General features: G+C 45.7%; 1 protein-coding gene across 1 annotated transcript in view; it reads right to left on the reverse strand.

Moving 5' to 3' along the window:
• Window positions 1–22,495, reverse strand: part of FSTL4 (follistatin like 4) — a 1,706,306-nt gene that overhangs the window by 60,391 nt on the left and 1,623,420 nt on the right. The window contains exons 10-11 of the mRNA XM_069761964.1: window positions 11,041–11,175; window positions 9,507–9,533 (exon numbers count right to left, since the gene is read on the reverse strand). Of these exons, the coding sequence (XP_069618065.1) occupies window positions 9,507–9,533; window positions 11,041–11,175 (162 nt within the window). The remainder of the gene's footprint in view (window positions 1–9,506; window positions 9,534–11,040; window positions 11,176–22,495) is intronic.

Below are 22,495 nucleotides of genomic sequence, written 5' to 3' on the forward strand. Positions count from 1 at the left end.
TGTACGGGTCTCTTGGGGGTCTGTGCAGGCCTCTTGGGGGTCTGTGTGGCCTGCCGGGGGTCTTTGTGTTTATATGCAGGCATCGTCTGATGGGACTACAAGTCCAATCAGGCTATGCCTGCTACAATGGCAGTGATTGACACATTAGCCAATGATGGGACAGTAGTAGTCCCACCATCCGGCTAATGTGTTGAATGTAAAAAAAAAATACTACATACATACATACAACATACATACTACATACATACAACATACATACTACATACATACTACATACATACTACACAGTACATACATACAACATGCTATATACATACTACATACGTACATACAACATAAATACTACGTACATACTACATACATCTAGCATACTACATACATACTACATACATACATACATACATACATATATACTACATACATACTACATACATACAACATACTACATACATACTACATACATACTACATACATACAACATACTACATACATACTACATACATACTACATACATACAACATACTACATACATACATACTACATACATACTACATACATGCTACATACAAAACATTCATACATTACACACAATACATACATACAGACTTACAGTACATATAACATAGATTACATACTCACCATCACTTGTCGTTTTGATCCCCGAAGCCAGTGTCATCTGTAAAAAAGATTAAAATTACAGACAACCAATATACTCCCTGATCCGCAGAAATCCACGAGTGTCCCACGACAATCTCCTGTGGAGAACGGCAGCATCAGCTGATGCTACCGCTCTCTAGGGTCTCCAGGAATACAATGACGGGAGGAAGGTATCCTTCCGCACTGTATTCCTCCGCCGCTGTAGAAAAATAGTCCCTAGTCTCACTTTTGGCATTTCTGTGTAAGAAATTTTCCCACGCAGCAGTTGCCATAAAGTGAGACTTTGAACTCTATTAACCTCTCAGTGATGCACTGCAGGAGCCATTGTCTCCTGTCAGTGTGTCACTGAAGGTCATATAGAGCAGTGACATCACCCGATGTCACTGTTCTATAGGGGAGATTGTCATGGGACACTCATTATTAATTGGACTACAGCGGACAGGTAGTATACGGTTTATTATTTTACGTTTTTTGCAGGCACTGAAGTATGGTAAGTATGGTTAAATGAAGAATATTAAAATACTTTTTTCCTAATGTGTGTGTTTTATTACCATTTCCTAGTATTGAATTAATAATGGATAGGCGTCTTATTGACGCCTCTCCATTATTTACCCGGCTTAATGTCACCTTACAATAGCAAGGTGACATTAATCCCTTATTACCCCATATCCCACTGATACACGGTAGTGGGATGGGAGGGGTTAAGTGCCGGAATTGGCACATTGTACAGATGCGCCAATTCTGGGGCGGCTGCGGACTGGTAGTTCTAGCCAAGGGGGCCAATATCTATGGCCCCTCTCTTGGCTATGAATATCAGCCCGCAGCTGTCTGCATAGCCTTTCTGGCTATAAAATATAGGGGGACCCCTCGTCATTTTTTGGGGGGTCCCCCTATTTTATTAGCCAGTAAAGGCTATTCAGACAGCTGCCGGCTGATATTCATTGCAGGCTACAATGCCGTCGGCTTTCCCCATGTGGCGCAGAAAATTGCGCGGGAGCCCACGCTGTTTTTTTTTCCATTTTTTCCGTTTTTTTTTAATTAAACGCTCATTAAGGCCTCTTTCACAATTGCATTGGTACGGGTCCGTCGCTATGCGTCGGACCGACGTACCGACGCACGTTGTGAAATTTGTGCACAACGTGGGCAGCAGATGCAGTTTTTCAACACATCCGCTGCCCATTCTGAAGTCCGGGAAGGAGGGGGCGGAGTTTCAGCCGCGCATGCATGGTAGAAAAGAGCAGACGCGACAGACAAAAAAATGTTCAAGTGAACGTTTTTTCATGCCTACGGTCTGCCAAACCACGACAGATCCGTTGCACGACAGACAAGACGTGTGGCCATCCATCGCGATCCGTCGCTAATACAAGTCTATGGGTAAAAAACACATCCAGTGAGCACATTTGCAGTATCCGTTTTTTTCTGCCAGATCCGTTTTTCTCTCATATAGTTGTATTAGCACCAGATAGCACCTGATGGCCACACGTTTCATCCAGTTTTTGCCAAATCCATCAAAAAACCTGTTTCCGCTGGACGGAAAACACATACAGAGCAACGTTTTTCTGTCCGGCGAAAAAACGCACAGCGACAGATCCGGCAAAAAACGGACGAAACGTGTGGCCATCAGGCGCAATCCAACACTAAAACAACTCTATGAGAAAAAAATGGATCCATCATGTTTTGGTGGACCGTCGGCACGAAAAAAACATTCTAGTGAACATTTTTTTGTCCCTCGCGTCCGCCATTTTCTACCACGCATGCGCGGCCAAAACTCCGCCGTCTCCTCCCCGGACTTCAGAATCGGCAGCAGATGCGTTGAAAAACTGCATCCGCTGCCCATGTTGTGCACAAATTTCACAACGTGTGTCGGTACGTCGGCCTGACGCATAGCGACGGACCCGTACCGATGCAAGTGTGAAAGAGGCTTTAATGAGCGTTTAATTAAAAAAAAACTGAAAAAAAATGGCATGGGCTCCCACACAATTTTCTGCGCCAGAGGGGGAAAGCCGATGGCCGGGGGCCAATATTTGTAGCCTGCTATGAATATCAGCCCACAGCTGTCTGTGTAGCCTTTACTGGCTATTAAAATAGGGGAGCCCCCCAAAAATGACGTGGGGTCCCCCTATATTTTATAGCCAGAAAGGCTACGCAGACAGCTGTGGGCTGATATTCATAGCTTAGGGAGGGGCCATGGATATTGCCCCCCAGCTACAAATACCAGTCCGCAGCCACCCCAGAAATGGCGCATCTGTAAGATGCGCCAATTCCGGCACTTAGCCCGTATCTTCCCACTCCTGTGTAGTGGTGGGATATGGGGTAATAAGGGGTTAATGCCACCTTGCTATTGTAAGGTGAAATTAAGCCGGGTTAATAATGGACAGGCGTCAATAAGACGCCTATCCATTAATAATTCAATACTAGGAAATGGTTAATAAAACACACACATTAGGAAAAAAGTATTTTAATATTCTTCATTTAACCATACTAACCATACTTCAGCGCCTGCAAAAAACATAAAATAATAAACCGTATGCTACCTGTCCGCCGTAGTCAAATTAATAACGAGTGTCCCACGACGATCTCCCATACAGAACAGTGACAGTGGGTGATGTCACTGCTCTGTAGGACCCTCCGTGACACACTGACAGGAGACAATGGCTCCTGCAGTGCATCACTGAAAGGTTACTGTAGTTCAAAGTCTCACTTTATGGCAATTGCTGTGGGAAAATTTCTGAGACAGCAATGCCAAAAGTGAGACTAGGGACTATTTTTTTTACAGCGGCGGAGGAACACCTCACCTCACAGGAACGGACAAATATACCTACCTGGGCCTAGAGATTCACCGGTCAGGGAGCTTCAAACAAGCCATAGAGACCCTGAAAGACAAGGCCTGCAAAACCTTCTATGCCATCCGAAGGAAACTCTACCATCTGAAGCCACCAGTGAGGGTCTGGCTAAAAATCTTCAACTCCATCATCGCCCCAATCCTCCTGTATGGCAGCGAAGTCTGGGGCCCTCACACCTACCCAGACTGGTCAAGGTGGGATTCCAGTCCAATAGAAATATTCCACCTGGAATTCTGCAAGCACCTGCTGCAGGTCCATTGGAGCACCTCCAACAGTGCTTATCGGGCCGAGCTGGGCAGATTCCCTCTACACCTAACAGTTCTAAAGAGGGCGCTGTCATTCCGGGCTCACCTGCAGAGGAGCAATCCAAGCTCCCATCACCATAAAGCCCTGATACATGTAGGTGAAACAGAAAAACCAGAACCCTCGGAACAGCCCAGCCAAAACCAACCGGACTAGAACACCAATCACAACAACCTGACAAAAGCCGGAATCAGGAAGATGGCAGACGAAGGCCAGGAGAGGTATGTCAGTGACTGGAAGAATGATATCATCAGCTCACAGAAACTGATCATGTACCGGAGCCTACAGAGAGACTACAGACTGGCCCCATATCTGGAGAAACTCCCAGACCCCAGAGATCGCAAGATCCTGAGCCGATATAGACTCAGTGCCCACAGTCTGGCCATCTAATGTGGCGGACACAGGCAGAACTACAAGCCCAGGGATGAAAGACTGTGCCAACACTGTGACCAGGAGGCCATAGAGGACGAAACCCACTTCCTGCTACACTGCTCCAAATACTCAGCAGTGAGGGACACTCACTTCAGGAGACTCTCGCATCTCTTCCCGGACTTCATCACCATGAAGGAGGAAGAGAAAACATATCCTGCTGGGAGAAGAAGAGAGAGTGGTGGAGATAGCAGCGCAGTATGTGAGCGAATGTCATAGACTGCGAGAAAGAGAACTATGAGGCCATGGACTACAGCCCCCACAATGGATCTGCCCCCATCCACCTTCCCTATGCCATGGACTATACCCCCCACAATGGATCTGCCCCCATCCACCTCCCCTATGCCATGGACTATAGCCCCCACAATGGACCTGCCCCAATTCACCTCCCCTATGCCATGGACTATAGTCCCCACCCTGGATCTGCCCCCATCCACCTTCCCTACAGCTCCTACCCAACATCCCCACAGTCCCTATCCCTATTGCCTTTATACACTTGCTTTGGCAAAACTGATGTGTATTTGGTCCTGCCAATGAAGCTTCTTTGAATCTTGAGTCTTGGAACACAGTGCGGAATGATACCTTCCTCCCGTCATTGTATTCCTGGAGCCCCTAGAGAGCAGTCGCATCAGCTGATGCTGCCATTCTCCACGGGAGATCATCATGGGACACTCGTGGATTTCTGCGGATCAGGGAGTATATTGGTTGTTTGTTATTTTAATCTTTTTTACAGATGACACTGGCTTTGGGGATCAAAATGACAAGTGATGGTTAGTATGTAATCTATGTTTTATGTACTGTATGTCTGTATGTATGTATTGTATGTAATGTATGAATATATTGTAGGTAGTATGTATGTAGTATGTATGTAGTATGTTGTATGTATGTAGTATGTATGTATGCAGCATGTATGTTGTATATATGTAGTATGTTGTATGTAGTATGTATGTAGTATGTTGTATGTATGTATGTATGTTGTATGTATGTAGTATGTATGTTGTATGTACAGTACAGACCAAAAGTTTGGACACACCTTCTCATTTAAAGATTTTTCTGTATTTTCATGACTATGAAAATTGTACATTTACACTGAAGGCATCAAAACTATGAATTAACACATGTGGAATTATATACTTAGCAAAAAAGTGTGAAACAATTGAAATTACGTCTTATATTCTAGGTTCTTCAAAGTAGCCACCTTTTGCTTTGATGACTGCTTTGCACACTTTTGGCATTCTCTTGATGAGCTTCAAGAGGTAGTTACCGGGAATAGTCTTCCAACAATCTTGAAGAAGTTCTCAGAGATGCTTAGCACTTGTTGGCCCTTTTGATTTCACTCTGCGGTCCAGCTCACCCCAAACCATCTCGATTGGGTTAAGTCTGGTGACTGTGGAGGCCAGGTCATCTCCTTCTTGGTCAAATAGCCCTTACACAGCCTGGAGGTGTGTTTGGGGTCATTGTCCTATTAAAAAAATAAATTATGGTCCAAATAAATGCAAATCGGATGGAATAGCATGCTGCTGCAAGATGCTGTGGTAGCCATGCTGGTTCAGTATGCCTTCAATTTTGAATAAATCCCCAAGACTGTCACCAGCAAAGCACCCCCACACCATCACACCTCCTCCTCCATGCTTCACGGTGGGAACCAGGCATGTAGAGTCCATGCGTTCACCTTTTCTGCGTCAAACAAAGACACGGTGGTTGGAACCAAAGATCTCAAATTTGGACTCATCTGACCAAAGCACAGATTTCCACTGGTCTGATGTCCATTCCTTGTGTTCTTTAGCCCAAACAAGTCTCTTCTGTTTGTTGCCTGTCCTTAGCAGTGGTTTCCTAGCAATTATTTTACCATGAAGGCCTGCTGCACAAAGTCTCCTCTTAACAGTTGTTGTAGAGATGTGTTTGCTTCTAGAACTCTGTGTGGCATTGACCTGGTCTCTAATCTGAGCTGCTGTTAAACTGTGATTTCTGAGGCTGGTGACTCGGATAAACTCAGAAGCAGAGGTGACTCTTGGTTTTCCTTTCCTGGGGCGGTCCTCATGTGAGCCAGTATCTTTGTAGCGCTTGATGGTTTTTGCCACTGCAATTGGGGCACTTTCAAAGTTTGCCTAATTTTTTGGACTGACTGACCTTCATTTCTTAAAGTAATGATGGCCACTCATTTTTCTTTACTTAGCTGCTTTTTTCTTGCCATAATACAAATTCTAACAGTCTATTCATTAGGACTATCAGCTGTGTATCCACCAGACTTCTACACAACACAATTGATGGTCCCAACACCTTTTATAAGGCAAGAAATCCCACTTATTAAACCTGACAGGGCACACCTGTGAAGTGAAAGCCATTCCCGGTGACTACCTCTTGAAGCTAATCAAGAGAATGCCAAGAGTGTGCAAAGCAGTCATCAAAGCAAAAGGTGGCTACTTTGAAGAACCTAGAATATAAGACATCATTTCAGTTGTTTCACACTTTTTTGTTAAGTCTATAATTCCACATGTGATAATTCATAGTTTTGATGCCTTCAGTGTGAATGTACAATTTTCATAGTTATGAAAATACAGAAAAATCTTTAAATGAGAAGGTGTGTCCAAACTTTTGGTCTGTACTGTATGTAGTATGGATGTAGTATTTATGTAGTATATATGTAGTATGAATGTGGTGTGTATTTAGTATGTATGTATGCATGTATGTAGTATGTATGTAGTATGTAGTATGTTGTATGTATGTATGCATGCAGTATGTTGTATGTATGTAGTATGAATGTAGTATGTATGTTGTATGTATGTAGTATGTTGTATGTTGTATGTATATATGCAGTATGTATGTAGTATGTATGTTGTATGTAGTATGTAGTTTGTATGTTGTATGCATGTATGTAGTATGTATGTAATATGTATGTTGTGTGCATGTAGTATGTATGTAGTAAGTATGTTGTATGCCTATAGTATGTATGTAGTATATATGTTGTATGCATGTAGTATGTATGCTGCATGTATGTAGTATGTTGTATGTATGTTGTATGTAGTATGTAGTATTTTTTTTCTTTTACATTCAACACATTAGCCGGATGATGGGACAACTACTGTCCAATCATTGGCTAATGTGTCAATCACTGCTATTGTAGCAGGTATAGCCCGATGGGACTTGTAGTCCCATCGGACGATGCCTGCACACAAACACAAAGACCCCCGGCAGGCCGCACAGACCCCCGAGAGGCCCGAACAGACCCCCATCAGGCCGCACAGACCCCCGAGAGGCCCGTACAAAGCCCGGCAGGCCCGCACAGACCCCCGGCAGGCCGCACAGCTCCCCGTAAGGCCCACACTGACCCCCGGTAGGCGGCACAGACCCCCAGCAGGCCCGTACAGACCCCTGGCAGGCCTGCACAGACCCCCCCACGATCACGCACAGACCCGGCCTGCACACACAGACACCCAGTCTCCACCCACGCACTGCCCACACTCCATTATAGTACATCATTGCACTATAGGAACTTTCAATTCCAGTATCCAATATCTTAAAAGTATTGGAAATCCGATACAGCGAATATCGGCCGATACCCAATATTTGCAGTGTCGGAATGCTCAACACTAAGTATAATGCAAAACTTTACCACTTTTAAAAGACTACTCAATAAATAAATAAAGGATAGATTCTCTTTAACCCCTTAGAGTAAAATTATGCACACATGCGCTGGGGTCATCAAGGATGGTGCATGTTCAGAATGTTACAGCCAAATCTGGTGACACGTTCACTTTAATTAATGCATTATTTCTGCTTTTTAGTCTCTGCTTTGAACTGCTGCTCTATCCACTTTCTAAAAAATCTATTCTCAATCCCTATTTTCAACTACTCTCTCTCTCAGTGACCTTTGCTGCTTTCCTCCACCTTGCTCAGACAGTGAGAGTTTTTGTAAATATTGTGAGTATAAATATTTGATAGAGCAGCAGTTCACAGAAGGCTCTAAAGAGCATACATCAGGCACTTAATACAGCATTTCAGTATGGTGTCTGAGAGAGAAGGAAGCAATATAAGGCAATGGATTATATATTCTGACTTTTGTAAAAGCTGATGAATAAAAAAAAGTTTAGTTACACTGTAAAATTAATGCATGATGGACGCACAGGGAATGAGTCATGTATTTTAACTTAAAATAATCTGAAGATTTTCTAGCATGTAGTAAAGTTACGGTAATTTGTTTACTATTTATCCGAAAGTTCCATTGTTATTTTACTTATAAAAGATGCTATATTGGAGACGCAATGCCCTACTGTATTGCTTCTACAGACCAAAAAGCATGTTTTTATTATTTAGAGTAGTTGAAATGGACAGAAAGTGTCCATAGGCTGATAAACACACAACTTGCTGTCGAAAGTCTGTGTAGGATAACACATATAAATCACAAATTGCCAAAATGCAACAAGTCCCTTAACTAAAGACCTAAAATTTAACTTTTAATGATACTACTAAAGGAAATATTAAAACCCGCACTAGTCAGTATATCTTCATGGACACTAGTGTACTATTGATTAGACTCACGTCCTATAAAGTGATCATTATAGCCTCAATCCCCTGATGATGCCAGTTAAGCTGGTGAAACATGTTGGGGAAGCTTAGAGCATTTTTTTTAGTAGCAACTGTCAGTGAATCTATGTTACATAGTTACATAGTTATTAAGGTTGAAGGAAGACTATAAGTCCATCTAGTTCAACCCATAGCCTAACCTAACATGCCCTAACATGTTGGGGCAATAGATGGGTTAAATAGCTAGTGGCCGCACCTTGACCCACACATCTGAATGAAATTTAATACATTATTAGGACTATGAGCACTTTATAGGACGTGAGTCTAATCAGAGTCTAATCAATAGCATGCTAATGTCCATGAAGATACTGTATATTGGCTAGTGCGGGTTTTAATATTTTGTGTTTTTTTTAGTAGTATCATTAAAAGTTAAAATTTAGGTCTTTAGTGAAGAGATTATTTGTGATTTATAGACTGATAACATTTCCTGGAAGAACTATGATCCAGAAAATAGGAAGTGACAGCATCTTATCTCTTCCTATAGTGATAAGTGAGATGATTGTCGTATTCTACAAAGTAAAGTGCAAAAGTCTTTGTGTTGTGCTCCAGTCATTTTCATGGCTATGTGGACATCAAGAAATATGCGCATAGTTACAAAAGATGTAAAACTAAATAATTTGTTGATGCTGTGTGATGTTGTGTTTCCTTAATACACAAACTAAGCATAAAATTGTATTATTGATACACTACCTTCTTCTCTCCAAAGAATGTTCGCAACTGTGATGAGGACCGTGAATGAACCATTTTTGGAAAGAATCCAGGTAAAAAAGAAAGAATAGGTATAAAGGAGTTAGACTCTACAAAACATGTACCACTTAATCATTCTTCTACAGTACATCTTATATACTTAGCAGTAATGTATTCTGTGTTAAAAACTAAATATATAAAGCGTGAACAGAAAAGAAAGATGTGAAAGGTGAAATAGTTAAAGAGATTACAGTTCTAGTTGTGTCTGCCAGGCTAATGATTTAAAGTCTATGTTTGACAAGCTAATGAAGACATAAAATTGTCATGTCTTTATCGTTCTCATGGCTTTGAAATAATTGAATTGGTGATTTTCTGCTATTTAAGTCGAAGGTGACACCCTCCTGTCATCCTGCCTGATCATTAACATCTGATCAACCGAACATCATCTCTCATTGCTGTCATTTGTTTTGTAATGCAAACCTTGTATCACAGCTCATCAAAGTTGGAGGCAGTAATGGATAATGCTAGGAAAGTTAAAATTGCATCTGTTGATGGATTTCCATTACATGCTAACATCGGGTCAAATTGGCTAATGAACTTGATAAATGGAGTACATTACTAGACAACTCTGATTTAAGTACGAGCTCAAAAACATTAATGGACAGTTGACTTGATTAAATATTCCAGAGTCTATAACAACTTGTAAATTGCCTATGGAGACCTATGCTCTCCAGGAGCAATTATGCTTCATTAATCTAGTTCATGGTAGACAATAAAGGTCACTTTCACCACAAGCTATAGAGGGGTGCAATTATTATCGATTAGTGTCCAACAGTCAAGCTGAAACCATGCCAAGAATATATCTACATCAGGCCTTTTATTGTAGACCTAATCTGACCTAATTAAATTTTTGTTGCTTTGTGCACCTCGTTTTCTAGATAAAAAAGGTCTTATGACCTTGCACTACTTGTTTTTCTGGTTTTAAGTCAAAATTGCCCCGGTGAAGCATGTATACATTGGCTAATACTAGATGATAATCCACACTGGGATATTTCTGATTCAAAACCCAACAAATTGTGTGGCAAGGTTGTGCAAGGCACTCTTTTCTTACTCACTTACCAAATGTATACATAACTTTGGTAAAGATCAGAAAAGCTTTTACTCTATTACTTCCTAACCTGGGTTCTCAGAACCTGGGTTGGGGTGCCCCAGAATATAACAACAGCAAGATTTGCCACTTCTGCAAAGATAGCAACATTTTTTTCAACCTGACCAAACCAAAACATATTATATTTAATGCTATTCAAAAAATATAGAATTAATTTTCTGAATTAAGAATGAAAGTACTGAATTCTCCACAAAAGACATATTGGAAAAACTGCTTTATTGTATTGGATACTGTTGCTCAAAATGTCTGTAGGCCAAATATCACGTTTGTATATTGTAAACGAGTTTATATTAGAGATAAATTCTCTGATCTGCTATGAACTTCGAAAAGCAATTTTTAAATTCTGATTTAGAAATCTTTAATGCTTACGGGTTTTTCTTGCTGAGTCTTCGATGAAAAGTGAAGATATGTCTTCATCCACACCAACTTCATTCTTTGCAATGCACGTATAGGCCCCAGTGTCTTCATAACGAACACTAGAAATATGAAGTTCACTTCCATTGGCTGAAATAAAGACATTTGAGCTGTTTGTTCTAAGGTCTTCTAACTCAATAGTCATTATGATATGGAACAACCACCTTTTAGCTGTAGGCATGATTCATTGATGTACTACAGTATGTATCTTTTGTATCAATGGTTCAATCAATGCAGAATCCAAAAACGTAGCATGCTAAACAAATCATAAGTGGAAAATAAGTGTTTGAGACAGTCCCATCAAATGCATGTCATAGACACTGTCCAATCAACATTTTAATATGCTTGATCATCAGCATAATATACAGTATATATATATGCATAATATACAGAGTATATATATATATATATATATATATATATATATATATATATATGAATTAGCAGTCGAAGGGAAGAGGCCTCAGATCTAAAACTTGGGAAACATATATAAATTCACTGCTCGAAGTACCGCACCAAGAGTGCAAGCAAAGAGTCTCAGGACTCTATCCCAAGACACAGGGTTAGAGTACGTTCAGACCACTTGCTCTCAACACTGTAACTGGGGTGTCAAAGTAACAGAAAGTATAGCTTAAAGTATAGCTTAAAGCACAAGAGTGCGTGCTGTGCCGCTTTGGCGGATGCCACTAACCACCCAGACTTGGGATAGGAAAGTGCTCTGTAAGCGCACGGCGCCGCACTAGTGGTTACAGCAACAGATGCTGTATCGTGTGTCTTTATGATGACAACTTAGTCAGATGCTAGACAGCAAGCATCCATCTTTTGCAAACAGTCATACACAAGGGAGGGGATTTTAACCCCTTCATGACCATGGGATTTTTCATTTTTCCGTGTTCGTTTTTCACTCCCCTCCTTCCCAGAGCCATAACTTTTTTATTTTTCCGTCAATTTGGCCATGTGAGGGCTTATTTTTGCAAGACGAGTTGTACTTTTGAACGACATCATTGGTTTTAGCATGTCGTGTACTAGAAAATGGGAAAAAAATTCCAAGTGCGGTGAAATTGCAAAAAGAGTGCAATCCCACACTTGTTTTTTGTTTGGCTTTTTTGCTAGGTTCACTAAATGCTAAAACTGACTTGACATTATGATTCTCCAGGTCAGTACGAGTTCGTAGACACCTAACATGACTAGGTTATTTTTTAACTAAGTGGTGAAAAAAAATTCCAAACTTTCCTAAAAAAAAAAAAATTGCGCCATTTCCGATACTCGTAGCGTCTCCATTTTTCGTGATCTGGGGTCGGTTGAGGGCTTATTTTTTGCGTGCCGATATGATGTTTTTAATGATAGCATTTCGGTGTAGATACGTTCTTTTGATCGCCCTTTATTGTATTTTAATGCAATGTCGCGGCGACCAAAAAAAACGTAATTCTGGTGTTTCAAATTTTTTTCCCGCTGCGCTGGTTAGCGATCAGGTTAATGCTTTTTTTTAATTGATAGATCGGGCGATTCTGAGCGCGGCGATACCAAATATGTGTAGATTTCATTTTTTTTTTTTTTATTTATTTTGATTGGGGCGAAAGGGGGGTGATTTAAACTTTTATATTTTTTTATTTTTTTAACATTTTTTTCTACTTTTTTTTTTACTTTTGCCATGCTTCAATAGCCTCCATGGGAGGCTAGAAGCAGGCACAACGCGATCGGCTCTGCTACATAGGAGCAATCTGCTGATCGCTGCTATGTAGCAGAAATGGAGGTGTGCTGTGAGCGCCGACCACAGGGTGGCGCTCACAGCCACCGGTCATCAGTAACCATAGAGGTCTCTAGGACCTCTATGGTTACCATCCAGACGCATCGCCGACCCCCGATCATGTGACGGGGGTCGGCGATGACGTCATTTCCGGCCGCTCGGCCGGAAGCGGTAGTTAAATGCCGCTGTCTGCGTTTGACAGCGGCATTTAATGTTAGGACTGGCGGAACGCACCAAGTATAAGGTGTAATGGTATTAGGTGCGTTCGCCGTCCGAGGTCCACCGTGCAGGTAAAAGACCCTGCTGCTAGTAAGACGGACTATATGGCGGTTCTAAGTATACACACATGGGTTAACTTCACCCTGCGTGAAGGAAGCGATCCTGTTGCGTCACAGGACCGCAGTACCGCACATAAAGCGCGAGCAAGAAGTCAGCGGACTCAACCCCTACACAGGATTGATGTCCGATTAGACACTTGCTGGCACAACACCGCAACTGGGTGTGTCAGAGGAACATAAATAGTAATATAAAGGCACAAGAGTGCGTGCGGTGCCGCACTGACAGACGCCACTAACCACCCAGGCTCGGGTCAGGAAAGCGCAGAGCAAGCGCACGGCGCCGCACTGGCGGACACAGCAACTGGTAGCTGTAATGTGTGTTTCGTGCTATTGGATAAGTCGGGCGCTAGATAGCAAACATACACCTTCCGCGAAGAGACATTCAATAGGGAGGGTTATTTAAAGAGCGACTTTCACTCACAACACACACACATATTTACAAGACAATACTAGCGCATGGCCGTGCGGCCATGCGAGGCTTAAATAGCTGCAGCATGTTTAGGACCTTCCAAAGAAGGACCAATGGAGTGCTGCAGCACCTGAGCATGTGACCCTGGATCTCCACTGAGAGATCTCGCCCTGGGCATGCTCAGAGTGCAAAGCAGGATTTAGTCCTAGCAGCTACAAGGACCTTAGCTGCAGTATCTGATCATGTGACCCTCGATCTCCACTGAGAGATCTTACTCTGGGCATGCTCTGAATGTAAAAAGCAGGACTTAGCCCCAGAAACGTCCGCTCGCCGCTGCCCAGCACTGACTTCAATGGGAGAAGCGGGAAACGCAGCAGTAACTCTAAGCACAGAGTCAGACTGAGCGAGACGCTGGGATCGACGTCTCTGCTGAGCAAGCTCCACTGCGGCAGGAGAAGAATGGGAGACCGCAGCGGAGATGGCCCGAGATTCCCCCTGTGCAGAGGCAGGAACTCGACCCCTAACATTACCCCCCCTCCTTGGGCCTCGCTACGTTCAAAGGCAGCAATGAGCTGTGGAGCCCGAATGTGCTCAGCAGGCTCTCAGGGCCATAACCCTTCCAATCCACCAAATAGAATTTTTTACCACGTACCACCTTGTACCCCAAAATAGCGTTCACCTCGTAATCATCCGTAGACGAACCCGATGTCCCGGCAGATGACTCAGAAAACCGGGACATGTATACGGGCTTAAGGAGGGACACATGAAAGGTGTCGGTGATACCAAGGCGTGGAGGAAGGGCCAGACGTTAGACCACAGGATTAACCTGTTCGAGGACCTTGAAGGGACCCAAGTAGCGAGGAGCAAACTTAGTGGACTCAACTCGCAGCCTGATGTTACGGGCGGAGAGCCACACCAAGTCGCCAGGAGCAAAGGTCGGAGAGGGGCGCAGATGAACATCGGCGGAGGACCTCATTCTCTCCTTTGAGGCCCGAATGGCATCCTGAGTGCGGTCCCAAATGTCCCGTGCCTCCACTGCCCAGTCTGCCACCCTGGAGTCAGCAGAGGACACGGGAATAGGCACAGGAACCCGCGGATGCTGGCCGTAATTAAGGAGGAAAGGTGTCTGACCAGTGGAGTCGGCTACAGCATTATTAAGGGCGAACTCTGCCCATGGTAATGAAGATGCCCAGTCATCCTGCCTGGCAGAAACAAAATGTCGTAGATATGTGACCAGAGTCTGATTGGCCCTCTCTACCAACCCATTCGTCTCGGGATAATATGCGGAAGAGAGATTTAACTCAATGCTGAGAAGACGACAAAGCTCTCTCCAGAACCGAGACGCAAACTGGGGACCCCGGTCACTGACAATTTTGTCTGGCATGCCGTGTAGGCGGAAGATGTGTCTTATGAACAACGCTGCCAAGGCCCGTGCAGAAGGTAACCGTGGGAGCGGCACCAAATGCACCATTTTCGAGAAATGATCGGTAATAACCCAAATGACGGTACAACCGCGAGACTTGGGCAAACCCACTACAAAGTCCATCCCGACCATCTCCCAGGGCCTGTCTGCCACCGGCAAGGGATAGAGTAACCCAGACGGCCGTTGTCGAGGAGACTTATTTTTGGCGCATGAGACACACGCCAGAACGTAATCTCTGACATTTCGGAGCATATGCGGCCACCAGTACGTCCTCGCCAGCAGCTCAGATGTCCTTTTTGTCCCAAAGTGTCCACCCACCCTGGAGGAATGAGCCCAAGAGAGAACCTCCGGTCGCAAATTTATGGGCACAAAAGTCTTGCCCGGAGGCACAGACTCAAGCGACACCGGAGCCACGGTTCTCAAGCTCTCAGAAGGAACAATAAGCCGAGGCTCTCCTTCCTCCTCCTCACGGATGCGAATCAGGTTGTAAGCACCCCGCAGATCTAGTTTGGTAAACACCCTTGCTCCCCGAAGCCTATCGAAAAGCTCAGATATCAAGGGCAAAGGATACTTGTTCTTAACGGTGATAGCGTTAAGACCCCTGTAGTCTATGCATGGATGTAGTTCCCCATTCTTCTTCTGCACGAAAAAGAACCCTGCCCCAGCAGGTGACACTGACTTCCTGATGAACCCTCTTGCCAGATTCTCTTGAATGTACTGAGACATTGCCTCCGTCTCCGGGAGAGATAATGGATAGACTCGACCCCGGGGAGGTTCAGCACCAGGCAAGAGTTCAATAGGACTGTCATAGGGGCGATGGGGCGGAAGGGTCTCCGCCGCCTTTTTGGAGAACACGTCTGCATACGACCAATATTGCTTGGGGAGAGAGGATAGATCTGCGGGTACCTCTGTAGTAGCAACCTGAACGCACTCTCGGTGACACCTACCCCCACATGATTCACCCCATCCCAGAATTCTGCCTGAGGACCACTCGATGTGAGGAGAGTGGTACCGTAACCAAGGTATCCCCAACAGGACCTCATCAATCCCCTCAGGAATGATGAGCAGAGATATAATCTCCTGATGGGATGGTGACATGGACAGAGTAAAAGGGATGGTCTGATGTGTTATCTGTGCGGGCAGTGTCGACCCATTCACCACTCGTACCGTTACTGGTAGCATAACCAGGGGTATTGCGTGATGTTGGGCGAAGGCAGAAGACATAAAATTGCCCTCCGCCCCAGAATCCACGCAGAGGTCTACCGAGTGGGAGGATGAGCCTAATGTTATTGTCCCCTTAAAGGATAATTTGGAGGCAAACGTCGCCGTGTCTAGTGCACCTCCACCTACTACCACTAGACGCTGATGTTTCCTCGACCGCTGGAGACATCTGGTGGCAAGATGTCCTGACTGTTGGCAAACATGACAAACCTGGAGTGCACGAGCGGTCCGGGACTTAGATCCCGCTCGTGACACTACCATAGGCTCATGGGACTCAGGAGCCTGGACTGGAGATTCCAAAGGTTTGGCGAAGGTGGGAGCCAGCCGAAACCTCTGCCTACACTGGGCTCGCTCTAACCTCCGCTCGTGAAAACGGAGGTCAATACGAGTGGATACTGTTATTAATTCCTCCAGTGTGGCGGGAATCTCCCTAGTGGCCAGGGCGTCCTTAACGTGGTCAGCCAGCCCCCTCCAAAATATAGGGATAAGGGCCTTATCCGACCACTCCAGCTCAGATGCTAGCGTGCGGAAGTGGACGGCAAACTGGCTGACCAAGGACGAGCCCTGAGTCAATGCCAACAGTTGGCGCTAGTATTATGTTAGGACTGGCGGAACGCACCAAGTATAAGGTGTAATGGTATTAGATGCGTTCGCCGTCCGAAGTCCACCATGCAGGTAAAAGACCCTGCTGCTAGTAAGACGGACTATATGGCGGTACTAAGTATACACACATGGGTTAACTTCACCCTGCGTGAAGGAAGCGATCCTGTTGCGTCACAGGACCGCAGTACCGCACATAAAGTGCGAGCAAGAAGTCAGCGGACTCAACCCCTACACAGGATTGAAGTCCGATTAGACACTTGCTGGCACAACACCGCAACTGGGTGTGTCAGAGGAACATAAATAGTAATATAAAGGCACAAGAGTGCGTGCGGTGCCGCACTGACAGACGCCACTAACCACCCAGGCTTGGGTCAGGAAAGCGCAGAGCAAGCGCACGGCGCCGTACTGGCGGACACAGCAACTGGTAGCTGTAATGTGTGTTTCGTGCTATTGGATAAGTCGGGCGCTAGATAGCAAACATACACCTTCCGCGAAGAGACATTCAATAGGGAGGGTTATTTAAAGAGCGACTTTCACTCACAACACACACACATATTTACAAGACAATACTAGCGCATGGCCGTGCGGCCATGCGAGGCTTAAATAGCTGCAGCATGTTTAGGACCTTCCAAAGAAGGACCAATGGAGTGCTGCAGCACCTGAGCATGTGACCCTGGATCTCCACTGAGAGATCTCGCCCTGGGCATGCTCAGAGTGCAAAGCAGGATTTAGTCCTAGCAGCTACAAGTATCTTAGCTGCAGTATCTGATCATGTGACCCTCGATCTCCACTGAGAGATCTTACTTTGGGCATGCTCAGAATATAAAAAGCAGGACTTAGCCCCAGAAACGTCCGCTCGCCGCTGCCCAGCACTGACTTCAATGGGAGAAGCAGGAAATGCAGCAGTAACTCTAAGCACAGAGTCAGACTGAGCGAGACGCTGGGATCGACGTCTCTGCTGAGCAAGCTCCACTGCGGCAGGAGAAGAATGGGAGACCGCAGCGGAGATGGCCCGAGATTCCCCCTGTGCAGAGGCAGGAACTCGACCCCTAACATTTAACTAGTTAATAGGTGTGGGCAGATCGCGATTCTGCCCGCGCCTATTACGGGCACATGTCAGCTGTTCAAAACAACTGACATGTCCCGACTTTGGTGCGGGCTCACCGCGGAGCCCTGCATCAAAGCAGGGGATCTGACCTTGGATGTACTATCCCGTCCAAGGTCAGATAGGGGTTAAAGAACGACTTGCACTCGTCAACACACACACGATTCCAAATGCCGTGTGGCCATGCAAACCTTTTATAGATGCAGCAAGAGCAGGACCTTACCAGAAGGACCAATGAGAGTCAGCCACAGAAGAAGAACACCTTCAGGACCTTCCTAAAGGACCAATGCAGTATCTAAGCATGTGACCCTTGATCTCCAATGAGATATCTTGCCCTGGGCATGCTCTGAAAGGGAAGAGCAGGACTTAGTCCCAAACACGTCTGCTTGCCGCTGCCCAATACTGGCTACAATGGCAGAAGCTGGAAAGGCAACAGTAACCAGTCATCCAGCATCAGCCTGAGCTAGACGCCGGGACTGACGTCTCCGCTGAGGAGACTCCACTGTGGCTGGAGAAGAATGGGAGACTGCAGCGGAGATGGTTCGAGATTCCCCCTATGCAGAGGTGGGATCTCAACACCTAACATTACCCCCCTAGGCCCCCCTCCTTGGACCTCGCTACGCTCAAAGGCAGCAATGAGCTGTGGAGCATGAATGTGTTCAGCAGGCTCCCAGGACCTGTCCTCTGGGCCATAACCCTTCCAATCACCAAATAGAATTTTTTGCCACGTACCACCTTGCACCCCAAAATAGCACTCACCTCATAATCGTCCGTAGACAAACCCGATGTCCCGGCAGATGACTCGGAAAACTGGGACATGTATACGGGCTTCAAGATGGACACATGAAAGGTGTCGGTGATACCCAGGCATGGAGGAAGGGTCAGACAGTAGACCACAGGGTTAACCTGTTCGAGGACCTTGAATTGACCCAAGTAGCGAGGTGCAAACTTAGTGGACTCAACTCACAGCCTGATGTTACGGGCCGAGAGCCACACCAAGTCGCCAGGAGCAAATGTCGGAGCGGGGACGCAGATTAGATGCTACAAAAGTCTTGCCTGGAGACACAGACTTGAGCAAAACTGGGGCCACAGTTCTCAGGCTCTCGGTGGGGACAATAAGCCAAAGCTCCTCTTCCTCCTCCTCAGAAGATACAATGGAGCGAGGGAGAGCGTCGGCACGAATGTTCTTCTCCCCGCAAGGAAAATGGAGGGTGAAATGGAACTGGGAGAAGAACAAGGACCATCATGCCTGGCGAGAATTTAACCGCTGGGCTGTCTGCAGGTACACCAAATTCTTGTGATCTGTAAAGACTTGGAAGGGAAAACGAGCCCCCTCCAAGAAATGTCTCCACTCCGAGAAGGACAACTTCATGGCTAGCAACTCCCTGTCCCCGATGGAATAATTCCTCTCTGCTGGTGAGAAGATCTTAGAAAAGAAGAGGCAAGGATGCTTCCGACCTTGAGCATCCTTTTGGAAAAGGACTGCTCCAGCACCAACAGATGAGGCATCCACCTCTGTTATAAATGGCTTATCTACATTGGGGTGATGTAGGATGGGAGCGCTAGCGAAGTGTGACTTAATGGAGAGAAAGGCTTTGGAGACCTCCTCAGACCACAATTTGGGATTTTTTACCTACTTGGTGAGGGCAACCAAGGGAGCTACCAAAGTTGAGAAGTGTGGAATGAACTGGCGATAGTAATTAATGAACCCCATAAAGCGCTGCACTGCTTTAAGAGAATGGGGTTCCTGCCAGTCCATCACAGCCTGTAGTTTGGCATGATCCATAGCCAATCCCTGGGCCGAGATGATATAGCCCAGGAAAGGTAAGGACTCTTGCTCAAACACACCTTTCTCCAACATTGCGTAGAGGGAAATTGCCCATAAGAGGTCGAAGTCTCTGCAAACATTTCTCCGGTGGGAGTCAATATCTGGAGAGTAGATGAGAATATCATCCAGATAGACTAAGACCGAGGTGGAGAGCATATCCCAGAAGATGTCGTTCACAAAGTCAAAGAGCTCAGATATCAGGGGCAAAGGATACTTATTTTTAACGGTGATGGCGTTAAGACCCCTGTACTCTATGCATGGACGTAGTTCCTCATTCTCCTTCTGCACGAAGAAGAACCCAGCCCCTGCAGGTGATACTGACTTCCTAATGAATCCTCTTGCCAGATTTTCCTGGGTGTACTGTGACATTGCCTCCATCTCCGGGAGAGATAACGGATAGACTCGACCCCGGGGAGGCTCAGCATCGAGCGAGAGGTCAATAGGACAGTCATAGGGGCGGTGAGGCGGAAGGGTCTCTGCAGCTCTTTTGGAGAACACGTCTGCATAAGGCCAATATTGCTTGGGAGAGAGGATAGATCTGCGGGTACCTCAGTAGTAGCAACCTGAACACATTCCCTCTGACATCTACCCCCACAAGATTCACCCCATCCCAAAATTCTGCCTGTGGACCACTCAATATGAGGAGAATGGTACCGTAGCCAAGGCATCCCTAACAGGACCTCATCAATTCCCTCAGGAATGACGAGTAGAGATATAATCTCCTGATGAGATGGCAACATGGACAGAGTGAAAGGGATGGTCTGGTGTATTATCTGTGAGGGCAGTGTCGACCCATTTACCACTCATACGGTCACTGGTTGAGCTAACATTACCAGGGGAATTGCGTGACGTTGGGCGAAGGCAGATTACATAAAATTGCCCTCCGCCCCAGAATCCACGCAGAGCTCTACCGAGCGCGAAAATGGGCCTATAGTTATTGTCCCCTTAAATGACAATTTGGGGGCAAACGTCGCCGTGTCTAGTGTACCTCCACCTACTACCACTAGAAGCTGACATTTCCTCGACTGCTGGGGACATCTGGTGACAAGATGTCCTGACTGCTGGCAAACATGACAAACTTGGAGTGCATGAGCGGTCCGAGACTTAGATCCTGCTCGTGACACTTCCATGGCTTCATGTAACTCAGAGGCCTGGACTGGAGATTCAAAAGGTTTTGCGAAGGTGGGAGCCAGCCGAAACCTCTGCCTACACTGAGCTCTAACCTCCGCTCGTGAAAACAAAGGTCAATACGAGTGGACACTGCTCTTAACTCCAGTGTGGCGGGAATCTCCCTAGTGGCCAGAGCATCCTTCTTGTGGTCAGCCAGCCCCCTCCAAAATATCGTAATAAGGGCTTTATCCGACCACTCCAGCTCAGATGCTAGGGTGCGAAAGTAGACGGCAAAATGGCTGACCAAGGACGAACCCTGAGTCAATGCCAACAGTTGGAGCGCCGTATCATGGGTGACACGAGGTCCTAAGAAGACCTGTTTCAGAGTGCTCAGGAATAGAGTTGAGCGACTTTTACTTTTTTAGGATCGAGTCGGGTTTCACGAAACCTGACTTTGTCAAACGTCGGGTCGGGTGAAATCGGCCGATTATTTCGAAAAGTCGGGGGTAGACCGAAAGACGAAACCCAATGCATGTCAATGGCGAATCAAAGTCGGCAGTGAGTGGAGGACAGCAAAACACGTACAGTGCCCATTATAATGCCAAAAACATCAATTCTTATTTCTTAAGCTTGTCAATCTTAATTTACTTTATAATAATAGTTAGGCATTGAAAACAGGGGGTCATTTGGCTGAAGTTGTGGGGGGTAGGGCTGGCTCAAGATTTTCATGGGCCCAGGAATACGTCACGACGGTGGAGCAGGAAGAGGTAAGTATTTTAACTTTGCAAGTGCTGTGATCCTGAGCAAGCAGTGGGGCCCACTCATTGGCACTTGGCACTGGCACAGGGCCCCTCATAGTACGGTGGTGTGTTTGACGGCGGGTGGCGCCTCCCACTGCCAGAGACACTTTTGCGTACTATGAGGGGCCCTGTGCCAGTGACGTTGCCAAAGAGTATGCCTGCCCACCTGATGAAGGAACCTGCACTTTCATCTGCACCTTCCTCTTTGTCCCCATGTAAGGTGGTTAAGTATGCGAGAAGGGGACCCTGACTTTCAGCAGGGTCAGATTCTGGCTGTGTAGAGTGCAAGGGGAATGTAGTTGTCTGGGTCAATGTACCAGCAGATTCATCTAGCAGTGGCTGGGCAATGGGCAGGATGAGGAGGAAACACAGATATAGGCCCAAATAATAAACTAGGCTAAATGCAGTTCAAAATTGGTAACAGGACTAAACAGGCAACATTGCTTTGTTCAGTGGAGGACAACTGTAATGGGTGGCGCAGACACAGTTTGTAGACCCACAATAAAAAAGTAGGCTAAATGCAGTTCAAAATTGGTAACAGGGCTAAACAGGTGGCATAGCTTTGTTCAGTGGAGGACAACTGTAATGAGTGGCACAGACACAGTTTGCAGGCCCACAATAAAAAAGTAGGCTAAATGCAGTTCAAAATCGGTAACAGGACTAAACAGGCGGCATAGCTATGTACTGGGGTGGGCTCCTCTGCTGAGTAGCAGAAAGTGGGAGTAGGTGCAAAGTATTAACTGGTCTAAATGGAGGCCAGGGCCCCTGTATATTTTAACCATCATCTATCATTTCAACAAATTTGTATTGGCAGTGCCATTGAAGG

Source organism: Ranitomeya imitator, chromosome 4 (assembly GCF_032444005.1).
Source record: "Ranitomeya imitator isolate aRanImi1 chromosome 4, aRanImi1.pri, whole genome shotgun sequence".
NCBI classification, from domain to species: domain Eukaryota; kingdom Metazoa; phylum Chordata; class Amphibia; order Anura; family Dendrobatidae; genus Ranitomeya; species Ranitomeya imitator.